The sequence below is a fragment of the Lissotriton helveticus genome, chromosome 8 (assembly GCF_964261635.1).
Source record: "Lissotriton helveticus chromosome 8, aLisHel1.1, whole genome shotgun sequence".
Taxonomy (NCBI): domain Eukaryota; kingdom Metazoa; phylum Chordata; class Amphibia; order Caudata; family Salamandridae; genus Lissotriton; species Lissotriton helveticus.
Window position 1 is genome coordinate 104,044,030 of NC_136069.1, and position 22,521 is coordinate 104,066,550.

At 47.9% G+C, this 22,521-nt stretch overlaps 1 protein-coding gene across 6 annotated transcripts in view; it reads left to right on the forward strand.

Moving 5' to 3' along the window:
• Window positions 1-22,521, forward strand: part of POU2F1 (POU class 2 homeobox 1) — a 615,583-nt gene that overhangs the window by 565,166 nt on the left and 27,896 nt on the right. For all 6 annotated transcript variants that reach the window (XM_078656693.1, XM_078656695.1, XM_078656696.1 and 3 more), the window contains 2 exons: window positions 5,854-6,205; window positions 8,388-8,476. In XM_078656693.1, coding sequence (XP_078512819.1) covers window positions 5,854-6,205; window positions 8,388-8,476 — 441 coding nt within the window. The remainder of the gene's footprint in view (window positions 1-5,853; window positions 6,206-8,387; window positions 8,477-22,521) is intronic.

Consider the following 22,521-nt stretch of genomic DNA (forward strand, 5'->3'; position numbering starts at 1 on the left):
ACCCTGTTACAACACTTGTCAGATGAATATAAAGAGGCAGCAGAGATGCTCATACAAGAAGGGAAACTCATCTCAAATGCTTCTATTAAGTGTGCACTGGACGCAGCAGACACCGCGACCAGGGCCATTAACACCAGTGTGATGTTGCGACGTCAAGCCTGGCTCAGGATCTCCGGGTTCAAGCCGGAGATACAAACCACCATCCTAAATCAGCCTGTAAACCCTGATCACTTATTTGGACCTGAGGTGGACACCACCCTAGAATAAATCAAAAAAAGACACCGAGACTGTAAAGTCTATGGGGGCTCGCCAGTCCCAGCAGTTCAGGGGTAGTTCTTTTAGTCGCTCAAGCAATAGAGGTGTTTCCAGAGGCCAGCTGTCCCAACAAACACAGTACACTAAGAGTGGCGCACAAACCTCATACAACAAACAAAGTAGAGGTGGCTATCGCGGAAACAGCGCCAAAGGCAGAGGTCGTGGAAACAACAGCTCCCGATCCTCTGCCGCCAACAAACAGTGACTCCTTGTCACTGCCCCCAGACCATACAACACCGGTCGGAGGAGACTCCAACAGTTCCTGCCAGTCTGGAAATCCATCACCACAGACAGGTGGGTCAAAAAGCTTATCCAGTACGGTTATTGTCTGGAGATAACATCCACTCCACCCAACATACCCCCAAGACACCGTCCTATGTCCACAGAGCATTTGCACTCATTGCAGCAAGAGGTGCTCGTCATGCTGCAAAAAGGGGCAATCGAGCTCGTACCAGTGGAACAAAGAGGCACAGGAGTGTACTACCTGTACTTCTTGATCCCAAAGAAAGACGGGTCCCTCAGACCCATACTGGACCTCAGACCCCTAAACCAGTACATTCTATCAGAACACTTTCATATGCTCACACTGCAGCAGGTTCTTCCGTTGCTCAATCAGGGGGATTTCCTCGCAACATTGGATCTAAAGGATGCATATTTTCACATTCCACTACATCCGTCACACAGAAAATACCTCAGATTCACCATTCAGAATCAGCATTACCAATCCAAAGTCCTCCCTTTCGGAGTGACCACAGCGCCCAGGGTGTTCACAAAGTGCCTGGCGACAGTGGCTGCGCACCTTTGGAGACAAAACGTGCACGTCTACCCTTATTTGGACTACTGGCTTGTCCAAGCAAAGTCGGCCCAGCAGTGCGCTGCCAACATGTCCCACACCATTCACCTTCTTCACGATCTGGGATTCTCACTGAATTATCCAAAGTCACACCTTCAGCCCGCCCATGTGCGGCAGCATCTAGGCGCGACAATAAACACTCTGGCGGCCACGCGCAGCCAAATTCAGTGAGGATCAACAGCATTCAATTGCTTATACAGAAATTCAGACCGCAACACTCGCTTCCAGCACGAGTGTTCATGCAGTTGATAGGCATGATGGCCTCCTGCATCTTCATAGTCCCGCACGCGAGACTACATATGCGTCCGCTTCAAGAGTGCTTAGCACGTCAGTGGAATCAGGCTCACGGACAGTTAAAAGACCTAGTGTTGGTGACCGGTCGTGCATACAACTCTCTGCATTGGTGGAATCCACACAACCTTTGCAAGGGCCGACCGTTCCAAGAGCCTGTGCCACAGATCATCCTAACAACGGACTCATCTCTCCAGGGTTGGGGAACTCATGTACTCCACTACACAGTGCAGGGACTATGGACAACGCAGCAAACGAAGATGCACATCAACCACCTAGAGCTGATGGCAATCTTCATGGCAATGAAGGCATTCAAGATACATCTGTGCAATAAGGTCGTGTTGATCCGGACGGACAACATGACGGCCATGTACTACATTCAGAAGCAGGGAGCTACACACTCTCCACAGTTGTCTCATCTGGCTCAGAGCATGTGGAAGTGGGCCATTCAAAGGAACATCTTCCTCATGGCGGAACACCTCCCAGGCAAGGACAATCAGATGGCGGATCTGCTCAGCAGGTACAGCCACCAAATGCACGAGTGGGAGCTACATCCATCAGTACTCCGCCCGTACTTCCAGCAGTGGGGTCATCCAGAGATAGACCTGTTCGCCACAAGGGAAAACGCCAAAAGCCAAAGCTTTGCCGCCAGGTTCCCGCACCCACAGTCGCAGGGCAATGCGATATGGATGAACTGGTCAGGCAAATTTGCGTACGCTTTTCCCCCAGCACCTGTAATACCGCTGGTGGCACGAAAGCTAAAGCAACACTCGATGACGCTCATCCTGGTTGCTCCAACGTGGGCACGGCAACCATGGTACACCACGTTTCTAGAACTTTCCGTGGTACCGCATCAAAGGCTGCACCTCACACCCAGACTCTTGACGCAGAGCCATGGCGACATTCAGCACCCAGATCCGCAACAGCTCAACCTGGCGATCTGGCTCCTGAGGTCTTAGAGTTTGGCCACCTCAACTTGCCTCCAGACTGCATGGATATCATACGGGAGGCAAGAAAGCCCACCACCAGAGCATGCTATGCAGCAAAATGGAAGCGGTTTGTCATTTATTGCGTAGACCACGACATAGACCCGCTTGACGCGTCCACGCACAACATCATTTGTTATCTGTTACATCTTTACAAATGCAATCTAGCATATGCTTCCATTCGAATACATTTATCTGCCAAAGCGGCTTATCTCCAAAACAGACAGCATCTCTCCCTTTTCAGAGTGCCTGCCATTAAAGCCTTTCTAGAGGGACTCAAACAAGTCATTCCTCCCAGGACCCCCCTGCTCCTGAATGGAATCTTAATGTGGTCCTCACCCGACTGATGGGTCCACCTTTTGAGCCTCTACATTCATGCGAGATTCAGTTCTTAACATGGAAAGTGGCTTTCCTGATAGCCATTACGTCACTGCGACGTGTTAGTGAGCTCCAGGCACTAACTGTACAAGAGCCATTCATACAAATTCACTCCAACCGGGTGGTGCTGCGCACTAACCCTAAATTTCTTCCGAAGGTGGTTTCACAGTTCCATATCAATCAGACTATTGAACTGCCTGTGTACTTCCAAAATCCTGAGACAGTGGCAGAAAGAATGCTCCACACTCTTGACGTCAAAAGAGCTTTGATGTATTACATTGATAGGACCAAAGATTTTAGGAAGACGAAACAACTCTTTGTTGCCTTTTCCGCACAACACAAAGGCAACCCCATTTCCAAAGCAGGTATAGCCAGGTGGATCGTTAAGTGTATTCAAATTTGCTATCAAAAAGCTAAGCGCACTTTAACAATCCCCCGAGAGCCCACTCCACCCGCAAGTTGGGGGCCTCCATGGCTTTCCTTGGAAATATCCCTTTAGAAGACATTTGTAGAGCAGCCACATGGTCTACCCCACACACATTTACAAAACACTACTGTGTAGATGTGCACTCCAAGCAGCTGTAGGGCAGGCTGTTCTAAAAACACTTTTTCAAACTGCTGCAGCTGGCACAGGCGGCCGCCGCTAATGGAGGGACTGCTATATATTCTATGCTATAGATATGAATTCAGCAGCCCACATGCCTCGAACTGAATATGCTACTTACCAGTATGCATCTGTTCTTGGCATGTAGGGCTGCTGACATTCATATCCTCCCCGGCGCCTGTAGCGGCTGCAGCACTTACACTTACTCTTAGCATGGTCATCGCTCACACTGTTACACTCCATCTTCATCACAATGGCTAAAAACAATCTGGGGATGGAGTCGATGCCCATGCGCACTGTAGTCAGGGGAGGAGCCACCTATCTCGTGATACTTCGAAGACTCTTCCAGGACAACAGGATGGCCGGCAGCTTGCGGCGTTTATTCTCCGCTCCGCTCTGGACATCTGAGGTGCTGGGCCGGCCATGGCTTCCTCAGTCGCTCTCCGTCGCCATGCTTGGCTTCGGGACGGAGTATTCCCTGAGAATATTCGGGAGGGACTCATCGACCTTCCGTTTGATGGCAGCCTGTTGTTCCATGCCCCGGCCGACTCTGCCATCCAAAGGCTCTTGGCAGGGCTCCGTACTCCTCCTCCTTATCCTCCTCCTCCGTCCCCCCCTCCCCCTCAGTGACTCCTGAGTTGGGTTGATTCTGGGCCTTCTTAGGCCGGTTGTTCTGAATGTGGAGTGTATTTTCTGGCCATTGCGTCCTTCCTTGGGACTTTGACATGATTATTCTAGCTTCAGATTTCTTCATGGCCCGCCCTTCCTCCCCTTTCTGCAAGGACCCCTGGGTTGGTCTTCGGTACTCGCCTCCCGGTGGGGGGCTGTGGCTCCGTCTGGAGGCGGTTCATTCCTCCTTTGGAGGATGGGGTTCCGGTGCGCCGGTGCCCTGCTGCTCTGGCTCCTTCAGGTTTGGGGGGGGGGGGATTGCTTTCTGTCCCTGTCCTCCATCCTCTCCTTCCATTGCTATCCCCTGATTAAGGGTCATCTGCACTTGTCCCTAGTGGGTGGTTGCCCTCTATGTTGGGGTGGCTTGGAAGTTTGTTGTCCCGGTCTGTCTTGGGACTGGTCCCATTCCTTGCTCAGGGTGGGGGTGGTAGGTTTACTACCTGTGCCATGACTTTTACGCATGTTCTTTGCCTCTGGGGCATAGGGATGGGAGGCTGTCTATGTGCTGGCAGGGTGACAGCGCAGGGTTCTGCTTGTTCTTCTTTCTTCTTTCCCTGCCTTTGGGTTCTGCGGTGTTGACACTACTCTGGGTGGTGTTAGCCACAGTTTCTTTCCAATTTTTCCGCTCTTCGCACACTGTTCTCATGCTTCCACAGTTATTTATCTGGTGGTTCCGCGTTGTGGTGCGGAAAAGTTCTCAGAAGAAAACTGACGTGGGCGCGCCTTGGCGGGTCTTATGTGACCTCGCTGACGTCACGTACGCGGACAACGCCTGGGCGGAGTCGTGTGATGTCGCCCCGCCCCCGGCGCGGCAGGGATGCTGTGGCAAAAAAGTTTCCGGATCCAGTCCCACGCCTGGGTATAATTCTACGTGAAGGAATCTTCGGCTAGAATCGTCTCTACCAAATACATTGTTACCGAAGGTAAGTAACTCGTACTTTAAGCTAGGATGCGCAGAAAGGTGGAGGAAAGTGTGAATGCAAGTATGCATGTTCTAGAAACACAGTGGTGGGATATCTCACATACAACTGTATTGACCCAAGAAGATAGCTCATGCATGTGCCTGAGAGGGATGAACCACATAAGAGGATAGAGAGTTAAATACTTGTAGTATAGAAAATGATCACACAAGCCTATCAATAGGATTAAGAGTGCCAGTACTGACTTAGAATATGTAAGCGAGGAGCCTAAACATCAATATCAGGACATGACTCTAGCGAAGGCTGTGTATGAGCTCTGACATGTTGCTAGGATGCTTGAGATAGTGCACCGAACCGAGACTAGGAGAAAGGAACGTACAGATCCTGGAAATACATGGGTAAGGAGCATTTTGATGCTGCATGGGAGCATGCCCATCAGGGCATTGGCATATGGCAAGGGGGGGGCAGCGAAGCAACAAGACCAATTGAGTACTAAATCGGGAGCCATCGCTAAACAGGTGCTGAATAAATAATTTAATTTCTAGAAGCGCACTGCCTTATGTCTTTCATCTATCTGCTCTCTTCCTCTGGAGGTAGAATAGAGGCAGATCCAGTTATCTCTAAAGTACTTTTAGCATTACAAGACAACTAGCTGACTGATAACACCACCAATCTTTTTCACAGGCTATGTCTTAGTTTGTTCATTCATCATCATGTGCTGGTATTTCTTTGTATGCTCTGTATAGGCTTAATGTTTCAATGGAAGGGGTCTCTTACAATTTCAAATCAGCCACCTTATGCGTTAATTCATATAGCTAACTGAACTGCTTTTTATAGGCACCACAGGTACAGCCTCCAGCAACACTGCAACTGTGATTTCCACAGCCCCTTCGGTTTGCTCAGTCCTGACATCGCCATCACTCACTCCGTCTCCTTCTGCATCCGCCTCCACCACAGAGGCATCCAGTGCTACAGAGACCAGCACAACACACACCACCTCTGCCCCGTTGACGTCTCATCTTGGTTCTAGTCAAGTAGTGGTGACGGCATCCGGACTGCATGCAGCAACTGCCAACGCACTGCAGGGAGTGGCAGCCACACAGCTGCCTGCAAACACAAGTCTTGCTGCCATGGCTGCCGCAGCAGGACTTAGCCCTGGCCTCCTAGCACCTTCACATTTTGCAGCTGGGTGAGAACCTTTATCTTAGCACTTTCTCTCATCACTCTTTCTTTGCATGACTGCAGTCTCTCATGATGTCTTTATTTTTAGTATTAACACTTACCTGCACAAAAGATGGGCAGAGCATGTTTCTAAACCTAGAAATTGAAAGGGAATTAAGATAATATGGGTATAGGCAGGAGAAAAATAATGCTTGTATCTTTCCTGGACAGTGTGAACGTTGTTCACTCTGAGGGGTGAAGCACGAGAGAGGTATATTTACCCAATGGAAGGCCTGACTGCCATTATATTCTAAATACTGGCACAGAAGGGAATGTGAGGATCTGATAACATAGCATTGTGGTCTAACCAGGGTTTACTTCTATTTTCAAAGGCAACAGAGTACCCCTGACTTGGATAGTGCTTCATGGTCTATGGCTGCAGATTTTAACAGCTTGCCAAACATAAAAAGGTTGCCTTTATTAGGTAGGCATGGGAGGAAGTAGATACCCAATAAATGGGAACCAGTGGCCCCTTTCTATAGTTTCTTCAAGCTGTTTATAAGTTAGTTTGTGGGTCTGTCGTACTCTCAAAGGATGCTTTGCTGTAATCTATTGGTGCAAAGGCAGCAATTGTACATGAAAGAAAATTCCTTTCTAAATATTTAGGGAAAATATTAGACATCTGATAACATTTCAAAGCACAGTGCTTGGTGTGGCATCCACAGCACTGTAGAATATAGTGAAATACAAAGAAAGATACTTCCTTACCCTGTAAATATACATATCACTAATCTGTTTCTCCCTCTCTCTTTATATATATATATATATCATCATACCTTTCAATCCATTATGCTGTAGTCAATCTGATCCATGTGATCAAGCCTCCTTGGAGGCGAAACGCGTCATGGCGGCAGCGCTGGCATTAATTGACTAAACCACGCTTTGCACCAGCAACCTTTGGGTCGACTCTTCGTCATTTGGCAACTTGGCAGTACGATTCTGTGGCGTATGACGAACTGCATGGATATATATATATATATATATATATATATATATATATATATATATCAACATACCTTTCAATCCATTATGCTGTAGTCAATCTGATCCAGAGGTTTGTATGAGATGATAGTATATTTACCAGTAGTGCCAGCATGTAATTTGATTTGCTCAGTGATGGACCAGGCATAAAAAATGTTTGTTGAAGGTGCTAGTATTGATTCAAACCATACCATTTATTCTCCTTTGATTAAGCTGCCCGTTAGCACTGGCATGTAAAAACTGACATATTCTCCTAAATCTTGTAAGAGGAAGGAGAATATGTATGTGTGTGTGTGTGGATGTGTGTGTGTGTGTATATGTGTGTGTGTGTATGTGTATATGTGTGTGTGTGTGTATATGTATGTATATATGTGTGTGTGTGTGTGTATATATATATATATATATATATATATATATATATATATATATATATATATATATATATATAGAGAGAGAGAGAGAGAGACACGTCTGCTTTCATCTATTCATCTGGTAAATGTTCAAAAGGCTGACAGCAGTATTTTAATTAATGTCAGTGTTTAAGGCATAATTATACATTATGCCTTGAATCGCTGACATTAATTCAAATGCCTTGGTGCAAAATCAGTTGCCATGGGTATTCCATTCTTATCGACAATATGACAATTGTCAGTTATGATAAAAAGTGGCTGGGATTTCTGCTTTTTGCAATTTTATCAGATTCTCAATTTAATAGACATTTTTCAAAATGTTTCACTTAGTCACACATTTTGTTTTTTCTTACATGCATGATTCTTTCTTTTGACTTGAAATGAGAAAATCAAAATGTGTTGGGCTGGATATCTGAAGATTATTTTCTGTTCTAGGGAAACATAATCTGTTTAAATTTGGGTAATGTCATAGGCTGATTTAACCAATTAAGTAATAATGCCTTTCAACCAATGAAGGGCTTGATGTATTTCAATGCATACATATGTACGGTATAATCAAAATAAGTTAAAATGGCTGCCAAAATGAGACTTGCATGATATGCTAGCTTCGTAATCCTAAATTCATTTGTGGTCTGTTTCACTTCCTTTGCCTTCTCTTGCCCGCTGAAGGTATCCCCTCTATACTTTTTTCTTATTGCTACTCTTACTGATGACAGTGTACTAATAGTCACTTTTCTTTTCATTTTCCCCTTATCACAGAGGTGCCTTATTCAGTCTTAATCCAGGGACACTAGGAGGCGCTCTCAGCCCTGCTCTGATGAACAATAGTACACTGGCCACTATTCAAGGTCAGTTACTGCTGCTGAGTGCATCGCTTTTTCTTCCTTTAATCGTTTTCTATCTATTATCTACTGTTAGTAAATTAATATAGCCTATGGAAAGCTTTGTAGAATTTTACAGGTCTGTTGTAATTAAGGACAAGTAATGTCTGGTCTTTTCTCATCATAAGAACAGGCAAAGAAACCACAGTAGATTTGTGATAGTATGGTGCAAGGAAAAGGAGTTTATCAGTAAACGAGCAGTATTGTGCGAGTCGTTGTCCAGTTGACCCTGTGAAAAAGCACAAAGAATTAGATTAGAAAAGTTTACACTGTGAAGCAGCAAAGCATTAACCTGAATCATGATAATGGTCTTCAACTTCGAACTGAGATGCCTGTCCAATGTCAGTGTCACACTCATGGTAAGTTTCAGAGAGTGCATATTCCTCACCTTCCAGATGTGACCCCAAAATGGTAGTCGTTATGCCTTCAAATTCATAGGTCATTACAAGATTGATAGTTGATGCCAACAAGGCCCTCTGGTGGCTGAGCATTCATTTCAATGCTAATATAAATGTTACCTTACTAACCTTGCAATAATTTCTGGATAACCACTTGCTATGTAATGTGTCCTGTGATGATTAATTGTATATACATTTATCCTATGTTGATAACTTGAACACATGGCATTGACCCATCACTGGTGAATGATCTTCAGGCACTTCTGCAGTTAAGCTTTGCACCACAGATGCACACGACATGGAGTCTTTTTTAGAGTTTGACAGAGCAGGAGGAAGACTGCAAAGCCCTAGTGGTCACTCAGAAGTCTTTGTCTTACCCAGCAGTCTGCACACTACAGGACCACATGATCCTAGTGGCATCCGCCCGGTCTGTTTTTTCCCTGACCAGGTTTCATCATAAGAGGTAAGGCGAGTAGTGAAAATATAGAACGGCCCAATACTCAAGGAGAAAACACAGTGAGGCCATTTGTGTTTTTTGTCAATCTTTTTTTTATTGAGATTATTCAAAGTATATCACTACATAGAACATTACGACCCACTTCCTGTATCTCAGTACAGTAAATCTATATGATCCGTTGCCTCTGTTTCAAGAAAAAAAGTGAATCACAAGGAGGCTTATCTAAGGAAAAAGCCCCAGGTTGTTACTTCAGCGTAAGAGTGGTAAATTATAACATTTTTCCTAACTCCCGTCCCTCCTTCCCAACCCATCCCCAACTTTAAGGGTCGACTGTACTACTATTGGCGTGCTCCTTTATGTAGGAATCCGTAATCTAACTGCTAGGTGAGTAGAGATGTTCCCCTGTGGGATCACCTTTGTGTTAGAGATCTACCCTCCCTTGCCTTCCGCTTTTTTAAAATTGGAAGAGGTGAAGCGCCCGGACGTGCGTCGGGCAAACAAACAAGGAGAGCCCTGGTGATAAGTACTCCACTAGTGGGCCCCATGTATATTCAAAGTTCTCAAAAGTGTCCATTATTACGCTTGCCATAGTGATGGCTTGCCACAAATATAATATATAGGGATATAGATGGTGCCTCTTTTTAGGTCGAGCCTTAGCGCAACGTCTACATGGCTCCGCTCGCCCCCATTATCAGAACATACAGACTCAACATTGTGTCATACGCAGACGACTCCCAACACCGCCAGACACAACTTTCAAGAAGGCATGGAAGCTGTCGCCAAATGGATGAAAAGCAGCTGCCTACAACTCAACACCGACAAAACAGAAGTACTCATCTTGGGCCCAAACACCGACGCCTGGAACAACACCTGGTGGCCCCCCGCCCTCCGATGCCCACCCACCCCCATGGACCACGCACGCAACCTTGGAATCCTGAACGCCAAGCTCAAAGTGGACTGCCAGATCAACGCCGTCGGATCCTCCTGCTTCCACACCCTCTGCCTCCTACGTAAGACCTTCAAATGGATCCCCCTCAAGCTCAGAAAGACCGTCACTCACGCCCTCGTCACCAGCAGACTCGACTACGGCAATGCACTCTACACTGGAATAAACAAAAACCTCACCCGCAAGCTACAAAACATCCAGAACGCCGCCGCAAGACTGGTCCTCAACCTGCCAAGACACTGACACATCTACGAGCACCTACATGCACTCCACTGGCTCCCCATCATGGCTAGAATCACCTTCAAGATTCTCACCCACGCACACAAGGCACTCCACGACAACAGACCAGCATACCTAAACAGCCAACTCAAATTCCACGCATCCCAAAGAAGCCTACGACCAGCCCAGCTCTCCTACGCCGTGGTCCCCCGCTCCAGAAAGACCAGGTCGGGAGGCCGCTCCTTCTCCTTCCTCGCGACCAGAGCCTGGAACACCCTTCTGCTCCACCTCAGAAAGAAAACTTCGCTCCCCATCTTTGCGAGAAACCTCAAGACCTGGCTCTTCGACAGACCCCCCTCCTTGATGGACTGGAACCTGAACCCCCCAGCGCCTTGAGACCCTCACGGGTGAGTAGTCACGCTATAACAAACTCTGGATTGATTGATGACCTGGCTGACCTCTTCTGTATCTACTGGTTTCCCCAGTGCCTCATTTTGTGTCGCTAACACTCTCAGGAGTTCTACCACCCCCAGGTATTGGGTTTGCTCCATTCCCTCAAAGCTGTCTGCCTTGGGCCTTTTCTAAATGTGAGGTCACCCTGTTTCCTCTTGGTTCTATGTCTCCTATATATTCCTGTTCTCTTTGGTGTCTAAGTTGTTTGGCAAGGTGTGTGCCTACTTTGTTTCCCCTCTTGTATACCGTGCATTTTAATTGTAAAAGGGCAAGTTCAGCCCTACTAATATGTATGTCATTTAACTTTCCCCGTAGTGCTGTCACCTTTCGTTGTAGGCTGATGATAGAGCCCTTCTTGTGGGCTCTGCTTAGCCTCCATAAGTTCTGTTTCTAGGGTCAGTCTCTCCTGTGTCCTTTGTTTATTATAGACCGCTTGGAGAGCTATATGCACTTGCCTCGAGACGCTGCCTTGAAGGAGTCCTAGTTAGTAGTCGGGGAAGTATCTCTGGGATCGTTCAGAATGAAATAGTCCTTAATAGCTGGGGAAAACAAGCTTTTATATTTTGGTGGCGCAGACCCACAATTAAAGTCAATGTGACCGGTGCGTGATCAGACATAGTAATCGGGTGTTAGGAAGTGGCCTGTAAGCAGGGGCTAGGTTCCTACAAAGATGTGGTCAATTCTGGAATATGTCTGATGTGAGTGAGAAAAAAAGGTCTAGAACCTAGATGTGGGACAAAGCGTGCACCAGGCATCTAGCTAGCCCATTGACGTAAACTCCCTATTCAGACTTTTGGTGAAGGTGCTTAAGGTTGCCCTCTGGGGTTGTGTCCTGTCTTGGCAGGGATCCCATGTGAGATTACAATCTCCCATCAGGAAGGTGGCTTGATTAGGGTTAGGTGGATAGACCAAGGCGAATATCCTCGGTCGGAGATGTAACCAACCCTTAACCATTACTATCCTTCCCTCTTGGTTTTGCTACCCTAAGTCTTAAGTTTAAGGGAGCTGTGAAAAAATAGGGCCACGCCATTATGTTTAGTTGGCGCTGACGATCTATATACGATAGGCCCTGTGTCGCAGCCTGAGTTCCTTCAATCTTTTTATATTTGTTTCTTGTAGAGCTGCCACATCATATCTCTGGTCTAGGAGGTATTTCCATAATTTGTCATATGGAGGGTGAGTTAATTCCCTTGGTGTTCCATATGAGTGTGGGAAGAGCCATCATTACCTAGAGTGTGAAGTTATAGAGTATTGTGTAAGCTGTTTATATTGTCTTTGGATGAAGCACCGCTCTCCCTTCTCCTTGCCCACATTGTCATCCCATTGATCTTCTCTTCTATGTATGCCTCGACTGTATATGATAGTACTTGTACACCCTCCCTTAAGATGGTAAACACCCCCGAGTTAGAAATATACGGGTCAACGGGACCATGCAACTTATTAATTGCATTATTAACTAATTTGTGTACTAGACTTGTTGTAGATGTATTGGTCCAAGACCGCATGTGACGAGCCCAATTTATACCAAGTCAGTCATTGGCTAAGTGCTACTATTGGGAGTCTCCAAGTGCCCATCTCCTCCCTTTCCCGTTAGGGGGTCGCTAGTCCCATATTGGACCGTCTAGTCCAAGCCTAGACGTCAGGTGTCTCAATGACCCCCATCCGGACCCTATCTTCTTCTAGATCATACTGGACTAGTCTGGTTTGTGAGGGATATCTTCTCTGATACTGTTCATCTATTTCCTGGAATGGCCCCACCCTCATTGTATTCCTCCGGTATTCTGATTTACTTCCTTTTGTTTTGCTTTTGAAGTATCTGTGTCTGCCATCGTCCTTCTTCGCCATCTTCCTTTGCTTTGTCCCCTGCAGTGGGTGGGGTCCTCATCACAGAGTTTTTCATGGCACGGCAGACCCAAGACCTCCGCCACTTCCTTGTATGTGGTGACGTGAACGTGTTTGTTTTGTAGATGGAAGGAACTCCGAAAGGATAGGTCCAGCGGTACCTTATATTATTGTGCCATAGTTTTTTTGTTATTGGTCTGAACTGTTGTCTGCGTGCCAATGTCGCTGGGGCATCATCCTGGAATAGGTAGCACATAATATAACCCGGATTTTTAAAGCGCAAACTAATCATGCCTAAGGGTCTCAAGGCGCTGGGGGCCGTCTGGGCAATAACTCGCTTAATCCTCCTGAGTCATATGGTGCTGGGCTGAGCTGCTGCCGGGGATCGACCCGTGAGCCCTGTTCTGGAGTTAAGCGCCTTTGCCGTTGCAACACAACTCTCCCACGTAAAACTCTGTAAGGAAATTTGGTCCCTTTGTCTCGCTGTCTGTATCACTGCCTCTTTTCATCTTAACAGAATGTAGCTTGGCTAGAACATCTCTTGGTAGTCTATTTCCTCCAGGCGGGTACGGGCCCACCCTGTGGTCCCTGTCGATTTTAATCTTCATGCCCCCCGGACCCAGCACTTCTTAGAACAGGCCCCCCCACAAATGCCTCTAGGTCAGGTCCTTCCGCTCCTGCCTCAAGGTTGCGTATTCATATGTTATCCCTACTCTCAAGGGCTTCACATTTCAAGACATTGTCTTGTAGTTGTTCACGGAGTGTTTACGTCGTTTATTCCATCTAAACCGCTCTGTGTTCCAGCTCCTGCATTTTGGCCTCGATGTCCAGCATGTGTGTTACTACTGAGTCAACGTCTTGCTGCAGCAATGTTAGTTTGCCCAGAGTGGAGGGCCTCCAGGGTGCCCTCCAAGTCTACCTTGAGCGCTTGTCATTCCGCGTCTATGCATAACATAGTCATAGCTAAATTAGAACCAGGAAGTAAAATAGCTAGAAGTTAATAGGAAAAAAGATTCCACTTTCATGACTCGTCCAGGTCATTATATATAGTCCAAACTACAGCCAATCAGGTGACAGCACCCTCCAAAATGTTCTCCCCCAAAGCTCAGATTTTCTACCGCACGTCGTGTGAAGGGAGTCTCCCTGAGCTCTGCTCAGTACTTCTCAGGTTTCTTCAGAATTGTCTTCATTCATGATATCTTCTTCTAAGAAATCTCTCTTTAGACCTTGTGAGTCTTGTGGGAAGCTCCGGCTGTTTTCTTAAGACCCCCACAAGAAATGCATTTATTGCTTGTATCCAGACGACCAGGTGAGAGACTGCAAGATCTGTAGAACTTTCCCTCAAAAAACTCTGAGGGACAGAGAGGGACGTCTGCTTCTAAGGCTACAGAAGATTAAGGATCAGGATAACCCTTTATCTGAGGTTGGAAGTGTTTCCTCTGTCAGAACTGCTACCTCTAGGAAGAGGACTAGCGACACGGAATTTACTTCTCCTGGGGCTAAGGTTTTGAAAAAACAGCACACCTTTAAGAGTGCTGAGTTCCCTTCCACTTCCAAAAAGGCTCCTCCACCTAGTAAGGGTAAGGCTTTGCCCTCTACACCCCCGAGAAAGACCGTAAAATCTCAGGCTTCTAAACCTGTTTCTGACAGAGATTTACCTCAAAACGGGGTCCCTCGTCGACGAGCTCGACGACGATATCTTCGTTGACGAAGCCTGCCGTCGCCGCGACGACTATGTCTACTGCTACCTTCTCATCTCCGAAGCCTCAGAGGATACTGTTGGCTTCTTCGCCGTTGACGCTGGTGTCTGTCTCAGTGAGACCAACCACGTCAGTCACTGCCTTCTCGTCGACTAAGAGATTGAAGTCTACCATCTACGTCCTTCCGTCGACGAAGAGTAAGAAGACTTCGTTGACGACTGCCTCGTCGACGGCGAGTGGACAGTCGACGAGTCCCTCGTCGACGATTGCCTCGTTGACGGTTCCATCGTTGACGGTTCCATCGTTGACGGTTCCATCGTTGACGGTTCCATCGATGACGGTTCCTTTGTCTACGCCCGCCTCGTCGACGACTACCTCGTCGACGGCTGCTTCGTCGACGCTATCTTCCTGCACTGATCTTCAAGTTTGTTCATCGTCTAAAGCCACAGCATCCTCAAGGACATCTGCGGTGCTGTCTACGCCATTGCCACCGTCAACGACGGCGCCTTCCTTGTTTCATAGGCGTGGATCTTCTTTGGAGGTTCTCTCTCCAGTTCTCACATCCCCCAGTAGAGTTCCTCTTGAGTTGCCTGAGCAGTTACTGGATTATGGGGAAGATAAGGATGAATCTGAAGAGGATGACAGATTTCGTACTGCCAGGCGCCCTTCAGAACGCTTCATTAAATACCAAGACGTAGATCAAGAAGAGGAGTACTATCCTGACACTGTTCCTCCAGCTCCAGAGCCAAACCCGACAGCACAATTGCCTTTATCACTTCTAAACAATCTGCAGTACATGCTCGATGACTATTATCGCTGATTTCCTCCATCTGAATCGGCTTCTGCTGTACCACCGACACCAGTACCTCAATCTTCCTCAATGATGAGGTCCCCCAGACCAGTTTCTCCGGTACCTTCTATGTCACAACATCAGGAAGCTCTCACCACGGATGATGACCGGGAGAGGGAGAATTGGATGATAGGTCACTCCGTACTTCGACTCCGGTCCCTGTTGACTCACCTCCAGTGGACATCGGATGTTTTCATGTTCTGATGGAAAGAGCAGCCCAACGTTTCCTTCTCCCCATGGAAACAAGGAAAGATGATTGTTTCTTTTACGATTTTAAAGACCAGCCAAGGAAGCAAGTGAGAACTATCCCAAATATTGACTTTATTTGGCAGGAAGGACTGAAAGTCATGCAGACTCCTGCCTCCATTCTGGCGGTCCTACCTCTCCTTGAAAAGAAATACAAGGCACCGGATAACTCACCAGCTTTTCTAATAGGTCAGCCTAAGCCGGATTCAGTTATTGCCCAAGAAGTGCAGCGCACGGAATCCCTCCTTTCCATTGTCCGCTCTCCTAGATCGGGATGGGAGAAGTTGAGACGCAATTGGAAAGAAGGTTTCGACCATAGCGGCCACTGCTGTCCGTGCAGCAAACTCACTGGCCAGCTTAGGGTGTTATGATTGGCAGACGTGGTCCGATATCTCCCCCCTACATCGACATGTTACCTGAGCCCTCCAATGCAGAAGCGCTCAAGATCCTCCAAGCGTGAGAACTAATCTCCGCTGAGATTGATTCTGCTGTGGGTGTTGCGTCTACAGGCTTTAGGCAACTGGCGGGTGCAGCTGTCTTGAGGCGACAGGGCTGGTTGAAATCCACATCTTTTCGTCAGGAAGTTCATACAAAAATAATCTACATGACTTTTGACAGCGAATCTCTTTTTGGTCAGCATGTCGATGAAGCCCTACAAGCCATTAAAAAAAGATACTGAGACAGCAAGATCTCTCGGTACTCTTCAGTTTCGGAAGCCACCTTTTCGTGGTGCTAGAGGCTGTGGATCCTTCTCCTGACGAGGAGGCTATAATCTGTCAAGGCAATACCAGTCCTATCAGGGTAACCAACGTTACTCCTCACACCGACAACAATGCTTCAGGCAGCAGCAAGCCACGTCTTATGCACAAAACAGAAATAAGTCATCTTACCACGGTCGGGATACGTCCAAGAAGCAGTGACAACTGCCACCTGCTCTACTGCTCAATCCTGCAAAAGTTGGAGGAAGGATCTCTCGTTTTTACTCAACCCGGCATGCTATAACGGCAGACAAATGGGTCTTGCACATTGTAGCCAGAGGCCACGTTCTGGAGTTTACCAAACTTCCTCCAAATTCTCCTCCCAAAGGCCCGCCTCCAACTCATCTCACAGCTTTTCTCTCAAATAAATTTGATGATAAAGAACGGAGCGATCGAAGTGGTTCCAAAATTACAAAGAGGCACCGGTTTCTATTCCAGATTTATTCTAATAAAAATGAAGTCGGGAGAATGGCGCCCTATCTTGGATCTTCGTTCCCTAAACAAATCTCAAAAAACAATCCTTCCGAATGTTGACTTCACAAGAAGTCCTTCAACTCCTCTCTGCGGGGATTACATGACCACCCTCGACCTCCAAGGCGCTTACTTTCGTGGGAAACATCCTTTACAACACGGTGTTTACACCGCGCGACCTTTATGACGCAGCCATTACAATGCAAGTCATTACTACGACTTGCGCTGGATGGCGCTCATGCTTAAGGAATAGTTTGATTTTCTATTCCAACACCTTCCCTACTGTTACGTGGGCTGGAGTTGGAATAGAAAATTAAATTAATTCTCAATCCAGCGCCCTCCAACGCAAGTCGTTGTAACGACTTGCGTTGTGAAAACCGCGTTGTAAAGTACCGCGATCAAAATGATCGCGTTGTACTGACGTACATCCTACTTTCATGTGCCGATTTTACCCAGACACAGAAAGTTCTTGAGATTCAGAGTGGCTGGCAGGGACTTCCAGTTCAAAGTCCTTCCTTTTGGACTACGTTCCACGCTCCGTGTCTTCACCAAAGTTATGGCACCAGTGGCTGCACAGCTTAGATTACAAGGAATCCAAATTTTCCCTTATTTAGACGATTGCCTTATCAAGGCGAATTCCTTTGCAGTCGCAAAAAATCCATACTCAGAAATGTCTGTCACTCTTCCAGTCTCTGGGTCTCGCCATCAATCTGGACAAGTCTCAACTCGTCCCGTCACAAACTAGAACATTCTTAGGAGCAACCATAGACACTCAACGGGCACAAGCCTTTGTCTCAAATGAAAGACAGCAAAAGCTGTGCAAGTTGGCTCGACTACTACGATCAAAAAAGTGCGTTTCTGTCCGACAGTTCAAGTCGCTTCTAGGGATGCTCTCATCCTGCATTCCCTTGGTCCCCAACTGTCGTCTCAAAATGAGACCCCTGCAAGAGGAGCTCAACAACCAATGGCTGCAGGTCTCGGGGACCTTCGACGATCTCATCCGCATCACTCCTCAGATGAGGAAGGAGTTTCTCTGGTGGACTTGCAGGAGGAACGTGGCAGCAGGCCTCTCATTCCTAATGGGAGCTCCGAATTTCGTCATCACCACGGACGCCTCCATCGAAGGGTGGGGAGGGCAGCTTCAAGGGCTAACAGTCAATGGCAAATGGGATGCTCAACAAAAGACTTGGCATATCAACCTTTTAGAGTTGCTAGCGTTCTTCCTGGCCCTAAAATCGTTTCGCACCATCATTCTAGGAGCATCGGTGTTGATCCAGACAGACAACACAACAAGTATGCACTACTTAAACAAACTGGGAGGGACGAGATCTTCTCTGCTGTCCAAGCAAGCCCAGCAAATTTGGGATTTGGCGATTCGTCACCATATAACTGTCAGCAGTCCATGTCCCAGGAGTATCCAACATCCTAGCGGACTCCCTCAAGAGGTCGACAGTATCCAATCACGGGTAGGAGCTCCATCAACCAACGTTAGATCGTATATTCCGGAAATGGGGTCGCCCGATCTGGACTTGTTCGCAGCAAATGCCCATTCTATGCAAGCTGGCTTCCCCAACAGGACTCGTGCGGGAATGCGTTTTTGATTAATTGGTCGCAGATCTATGCCTACGCTTTTCCACCGATATCGCTGGTTCCCAGGGTTCTCTGGAAAATAAGAAAGGAGCCTCTTAATAGCTCCCAGGTGGTCTCGCCAGTTCTGGTTTACCGAACTCCTCCTATGCGAATGCGATCCTATTCAGATTCAGTTGCAACCAATACCGAATCTCCTATCCATCCACAAAGGGCAGATCTGCCATCCGGATCCGGCATCTCTGCGTTTAGCAGCCTGGCACCTGAACACCTTGAGTTTGCCCACTTAGACATTCTTTCGGAGTGTAGGGAGGTCTTGGCTAATGCTAGAGCGCCCTCCACAATAAAGACCTACATGCTCAAATGGAAGCGTTTTTGCCTCTAGTGTCAAGCTGCCAACATTCATCCGATACGTGCAAAACCGGAACAACTGTTGCCTTTCTTTTTACATTTGGCAAAGTCAGGCCTTTCAACAACCTGATCTTTCAGGTTGTTGGCTCCCACCTTCTGGAACTCTTTCCCCAACCACATCTGCAGCACCCCTGATCACCTTACCTTTAGAAGGCTGGTGAAGACCTGGCTCTTCACCTAATGTTAATCTCTCCTCTGTTCTGTCATCTCACTCGGTGTTCATCTTAGCGCTGGGACGCCCCATTGCTGCGGCAGCCATGCGCTCTACAAATACCTTAACATAACATAAGTGCCTCCGGTGGCAGCTGCTTCTGATGGTCTAATGCCAGTAATACCTGCAGAATGTTAGGCATAGTGCAACGCATTGGAATAAAGCCATCTGGTCAGGATGGACTAGAAAAGAGGGTCTTTATCCTCCTTTGGAAACAATACAATAGCCGCCTCTTTCAGCAAGGGTGGAAGCTTACTACGTTGCTGAGGATCATTGAAAGCGCCTCAAGCCTTGGGATGAGGTTCGAAGCTAATGCTGCATAAAATTTCTATTGGTAAACCATCATGGGTAGGTAACTTACCCATTGGCATTTCCTTAATTGTCCCCACAGCTCCTGTTCTGTAATATCTGCACTGTGTTGATATGCCATTGCCGGCTCAAGGGAACCCGGAGAAGCATCCAGAATATCCACTTCAATGCTTGCCGCCCCGAGGGGTACAGATATCACTAGTGTTTCCGGAACACCTCCTTGATCTCCTCCTGTGTAAATACATCTCGCCCGAGGAATTGCGCATTTGAAGAACAGTGTGCCCACCCACCCCCGACTTCTGCAAAAGGCATGCAAGCATCCGGCCTCATTTATCACGCTGGCCCTGGTCACGTATGCCTTATAATCAAAATGGTGAAGGCGCTCAACCAATTCAGTAGCTTCTCCCGCGGGCGCTCCCTTCTATCTATAGTCCCTTCCGGCCAAGAGGAAAGAGCATGTAACACTGCCGCTGGATTTCCGAAAGTAGCTGGGTGCGTACCCCCATTCTACTTGAAATGCCCCCGGGTCACCAACTTCATTGTCTACCACTCCACCCCCACTGACGAGGCGAGCCAGCATTATCATGCCAGCACTGAGAGATGTGATCCCCAATGAAACCCAGAAAGCCTGGTCATCCAGTAATGTCAGATAGAAGTGCGAGGTAGGCACGCTAGGTCTACTTGACAACCATTGGAACATGCCCAGCACAGGTGCATGATCAGAGTTCTATTTTCTCTAAATACTCTACCTTCGCCACCCTGCAAAAGCGTGTCCTGTACGCGTAAAGCCTGTTGAGCCGAACTTCCAAATCATGTGGGCCAGAGCAGTCGAAGTATGCACAAATGCATATCGCCACATCCTCATATGTTCCATCACCAGCAAGGAAACAAAAACATAACCTAACACAATACAATACAATACTCCAAGAAATCCCTGAGCACCCCTCAAGGACTGCCACATGCAACCATACTATCCAAGCAGCACACTACAAAGGCCCCGATTATAAGCCAACTAAGGGCCGAAAGGCCAACTAGATCTATAACAGAAGACTATACGTGGGGAATGAGCCACCAGCAAAAGGTGAAGGACCAACACAAGAAATATAACCGGTCTACAAGACTTTTTCCACAAGTCCCTCCTGCCCCTCCACTTCTCCAGACCACCAAGACAGGAATTAAGAATTCAAACATAAGCAAGCAGTCATATAACTAATCTGCCTTCATAACAGGGTACAGGAACAACACTAAACACCCATGGAGTGTCCAGGCAGGCACCTCAAACCAAATAGTCTACGGACCCCGGAGTAACCTCTGGCAAAGTGTTTTCAAGAACATTGATAGAATCCTCAAAGTCCAAAGCGGAGACAGCAGATTCAGCCATCCACAACTGCTCCAATGCTGCTTGTGTCTTAGTAGGGCAAGTCTTCCCCCTATGTCGTGAATTTTGGTGCCTGGGACGCAAATAAATAAATCAATCAAGGAATTGTCAAGCGCACTACTCACCTGTGAGGGTCTCAAGGCACTAGGATGGAGGGGTAAGCAGCTCCGTTCAGTTGAAGAGCCAGGTCTTGAGGGTCTTCCTGAAGATGTACAGAGAGGGGGGATCCGGAGCTGGTTCCTGGTCTTGGCTGCGATGTAGGAGAAGGCTTCCCACCCGTTCGGACTCTCCGGATGCGCAGGGTTTTGGCGAGGTCGGCGGATCAGATCTTGGGTACTTGGAAGGATATTATCTTTTTTTGTATTGGGGTCCGGTGTTGTTGAGGCATTTGTAGGCGTGGATGAGTATCTTGAAGGTTACCTTCTTCTTGATGGGGAGCCAGTGGAGGTCTGGCAGGTGTTGGGTGATGTGTTCATGTCGAGGGATGCAGAGGACGATTCTGGCTGCAGTGTTCTGTATGGTCTGGAGTTTGCGGAGTAGAGAGTTGTTGATTCCGGCGTAGAGGGGGTTTTTGTAGTCCAGTCAGCTGGTTATGAGTGCGTGGGTGATGAGCTTTCTTGATTTGGGGGGGATCCATATGAAGGTCTTGCAAAAGATGCAGAGGGTGTTGAAGCAGGTGGAGGCGACCACGTTGATCTGTCGGGTCATGGAGAGGGAGGAGTCCAGTACAATGCAGAGGTTCAGGGTGTGATCCATGGGGGTGGGGGGCTTCTGAGGGCGGTGGGCCACCAGGTGTTGTCCCATGCGGTGGGAGAAGATCCGAGGATGAGGACCTCTGTCTTCTCCGAGTTGAGCTTCAGGCAGTTGCTGCTCATCCAGGATGCGACGTCCTTCATTCCTTTCTGCAGTGAGTCTGGTGTTGACGGGATCCTTGGTGAGGGAGAGGATGAGCTGGGTGTCATTGGCGTAGGAAACTATGTTGAGTCTGTGCTGTCTGACGATGGTGGCATGGGGGGGCCATGTAGATGTTGAAGAGCGTTTGGCTGAGTGGTGATCCTTGGGGTACCCGGCAGTTGATCTCTGTGGGTTCGGAGAGGAAGGGTGGCAGTCTGATTCTTTGGGTTCTGCTGGTGAGGAAGGAGCAGAGCCATTTGAGGGCAGTTCCCTGTATGCCGGCGTCATGGAGTCATGCACTCGTGTGCGGTGGGAGACAGTGTCGACGGCTGCGGAGAGGTCGAGTAGGATCACGGCCACGGTGTGGCCTTGGTCAAGGAGAGTGTGGATGTCATCTGTGGCAGCAAGTAGAGCAGTCTTGGTGCTGGGGTTGCTGCAGAATCCAGATTGAGAGGGGTCAAGGATGGAATTCTCTTAGATGAATTTGGTTAGTTGGGCGTTGACAGTCTTCTCGGTGATTTTGGCAGCGAAGAGGAGGAGGGAGATGGGTCGGTAGTTCTTGAGTTCCGAAGGGCCTGCAGAGGGCTTCTTGAGCAGGGGCGTGACTTCTGTACGTTTCCAGTCGTCTGAGAAGGTGCCGGTTTCGAAGGTGGTTTGATGGTGCGTCGTAGCTCCAGTGCGATGGTGGCTCTATGGATGATGTGTGGAGGGCAGCGGTCCGTGGGTGCTCCTGAGTGAATGTCTTTTATGGTCGATTTGGTGTCTTCGGTGGTGACTGGGGTCCAGGCGCGATGGTGGGTTGGCTGGTGTTGTTGAAAGGGGGGGGGGGGGGGGGGGGGTTGGTGAATTTCTTGGATGATGCTGAAGAGTTCCTTCGAGTTG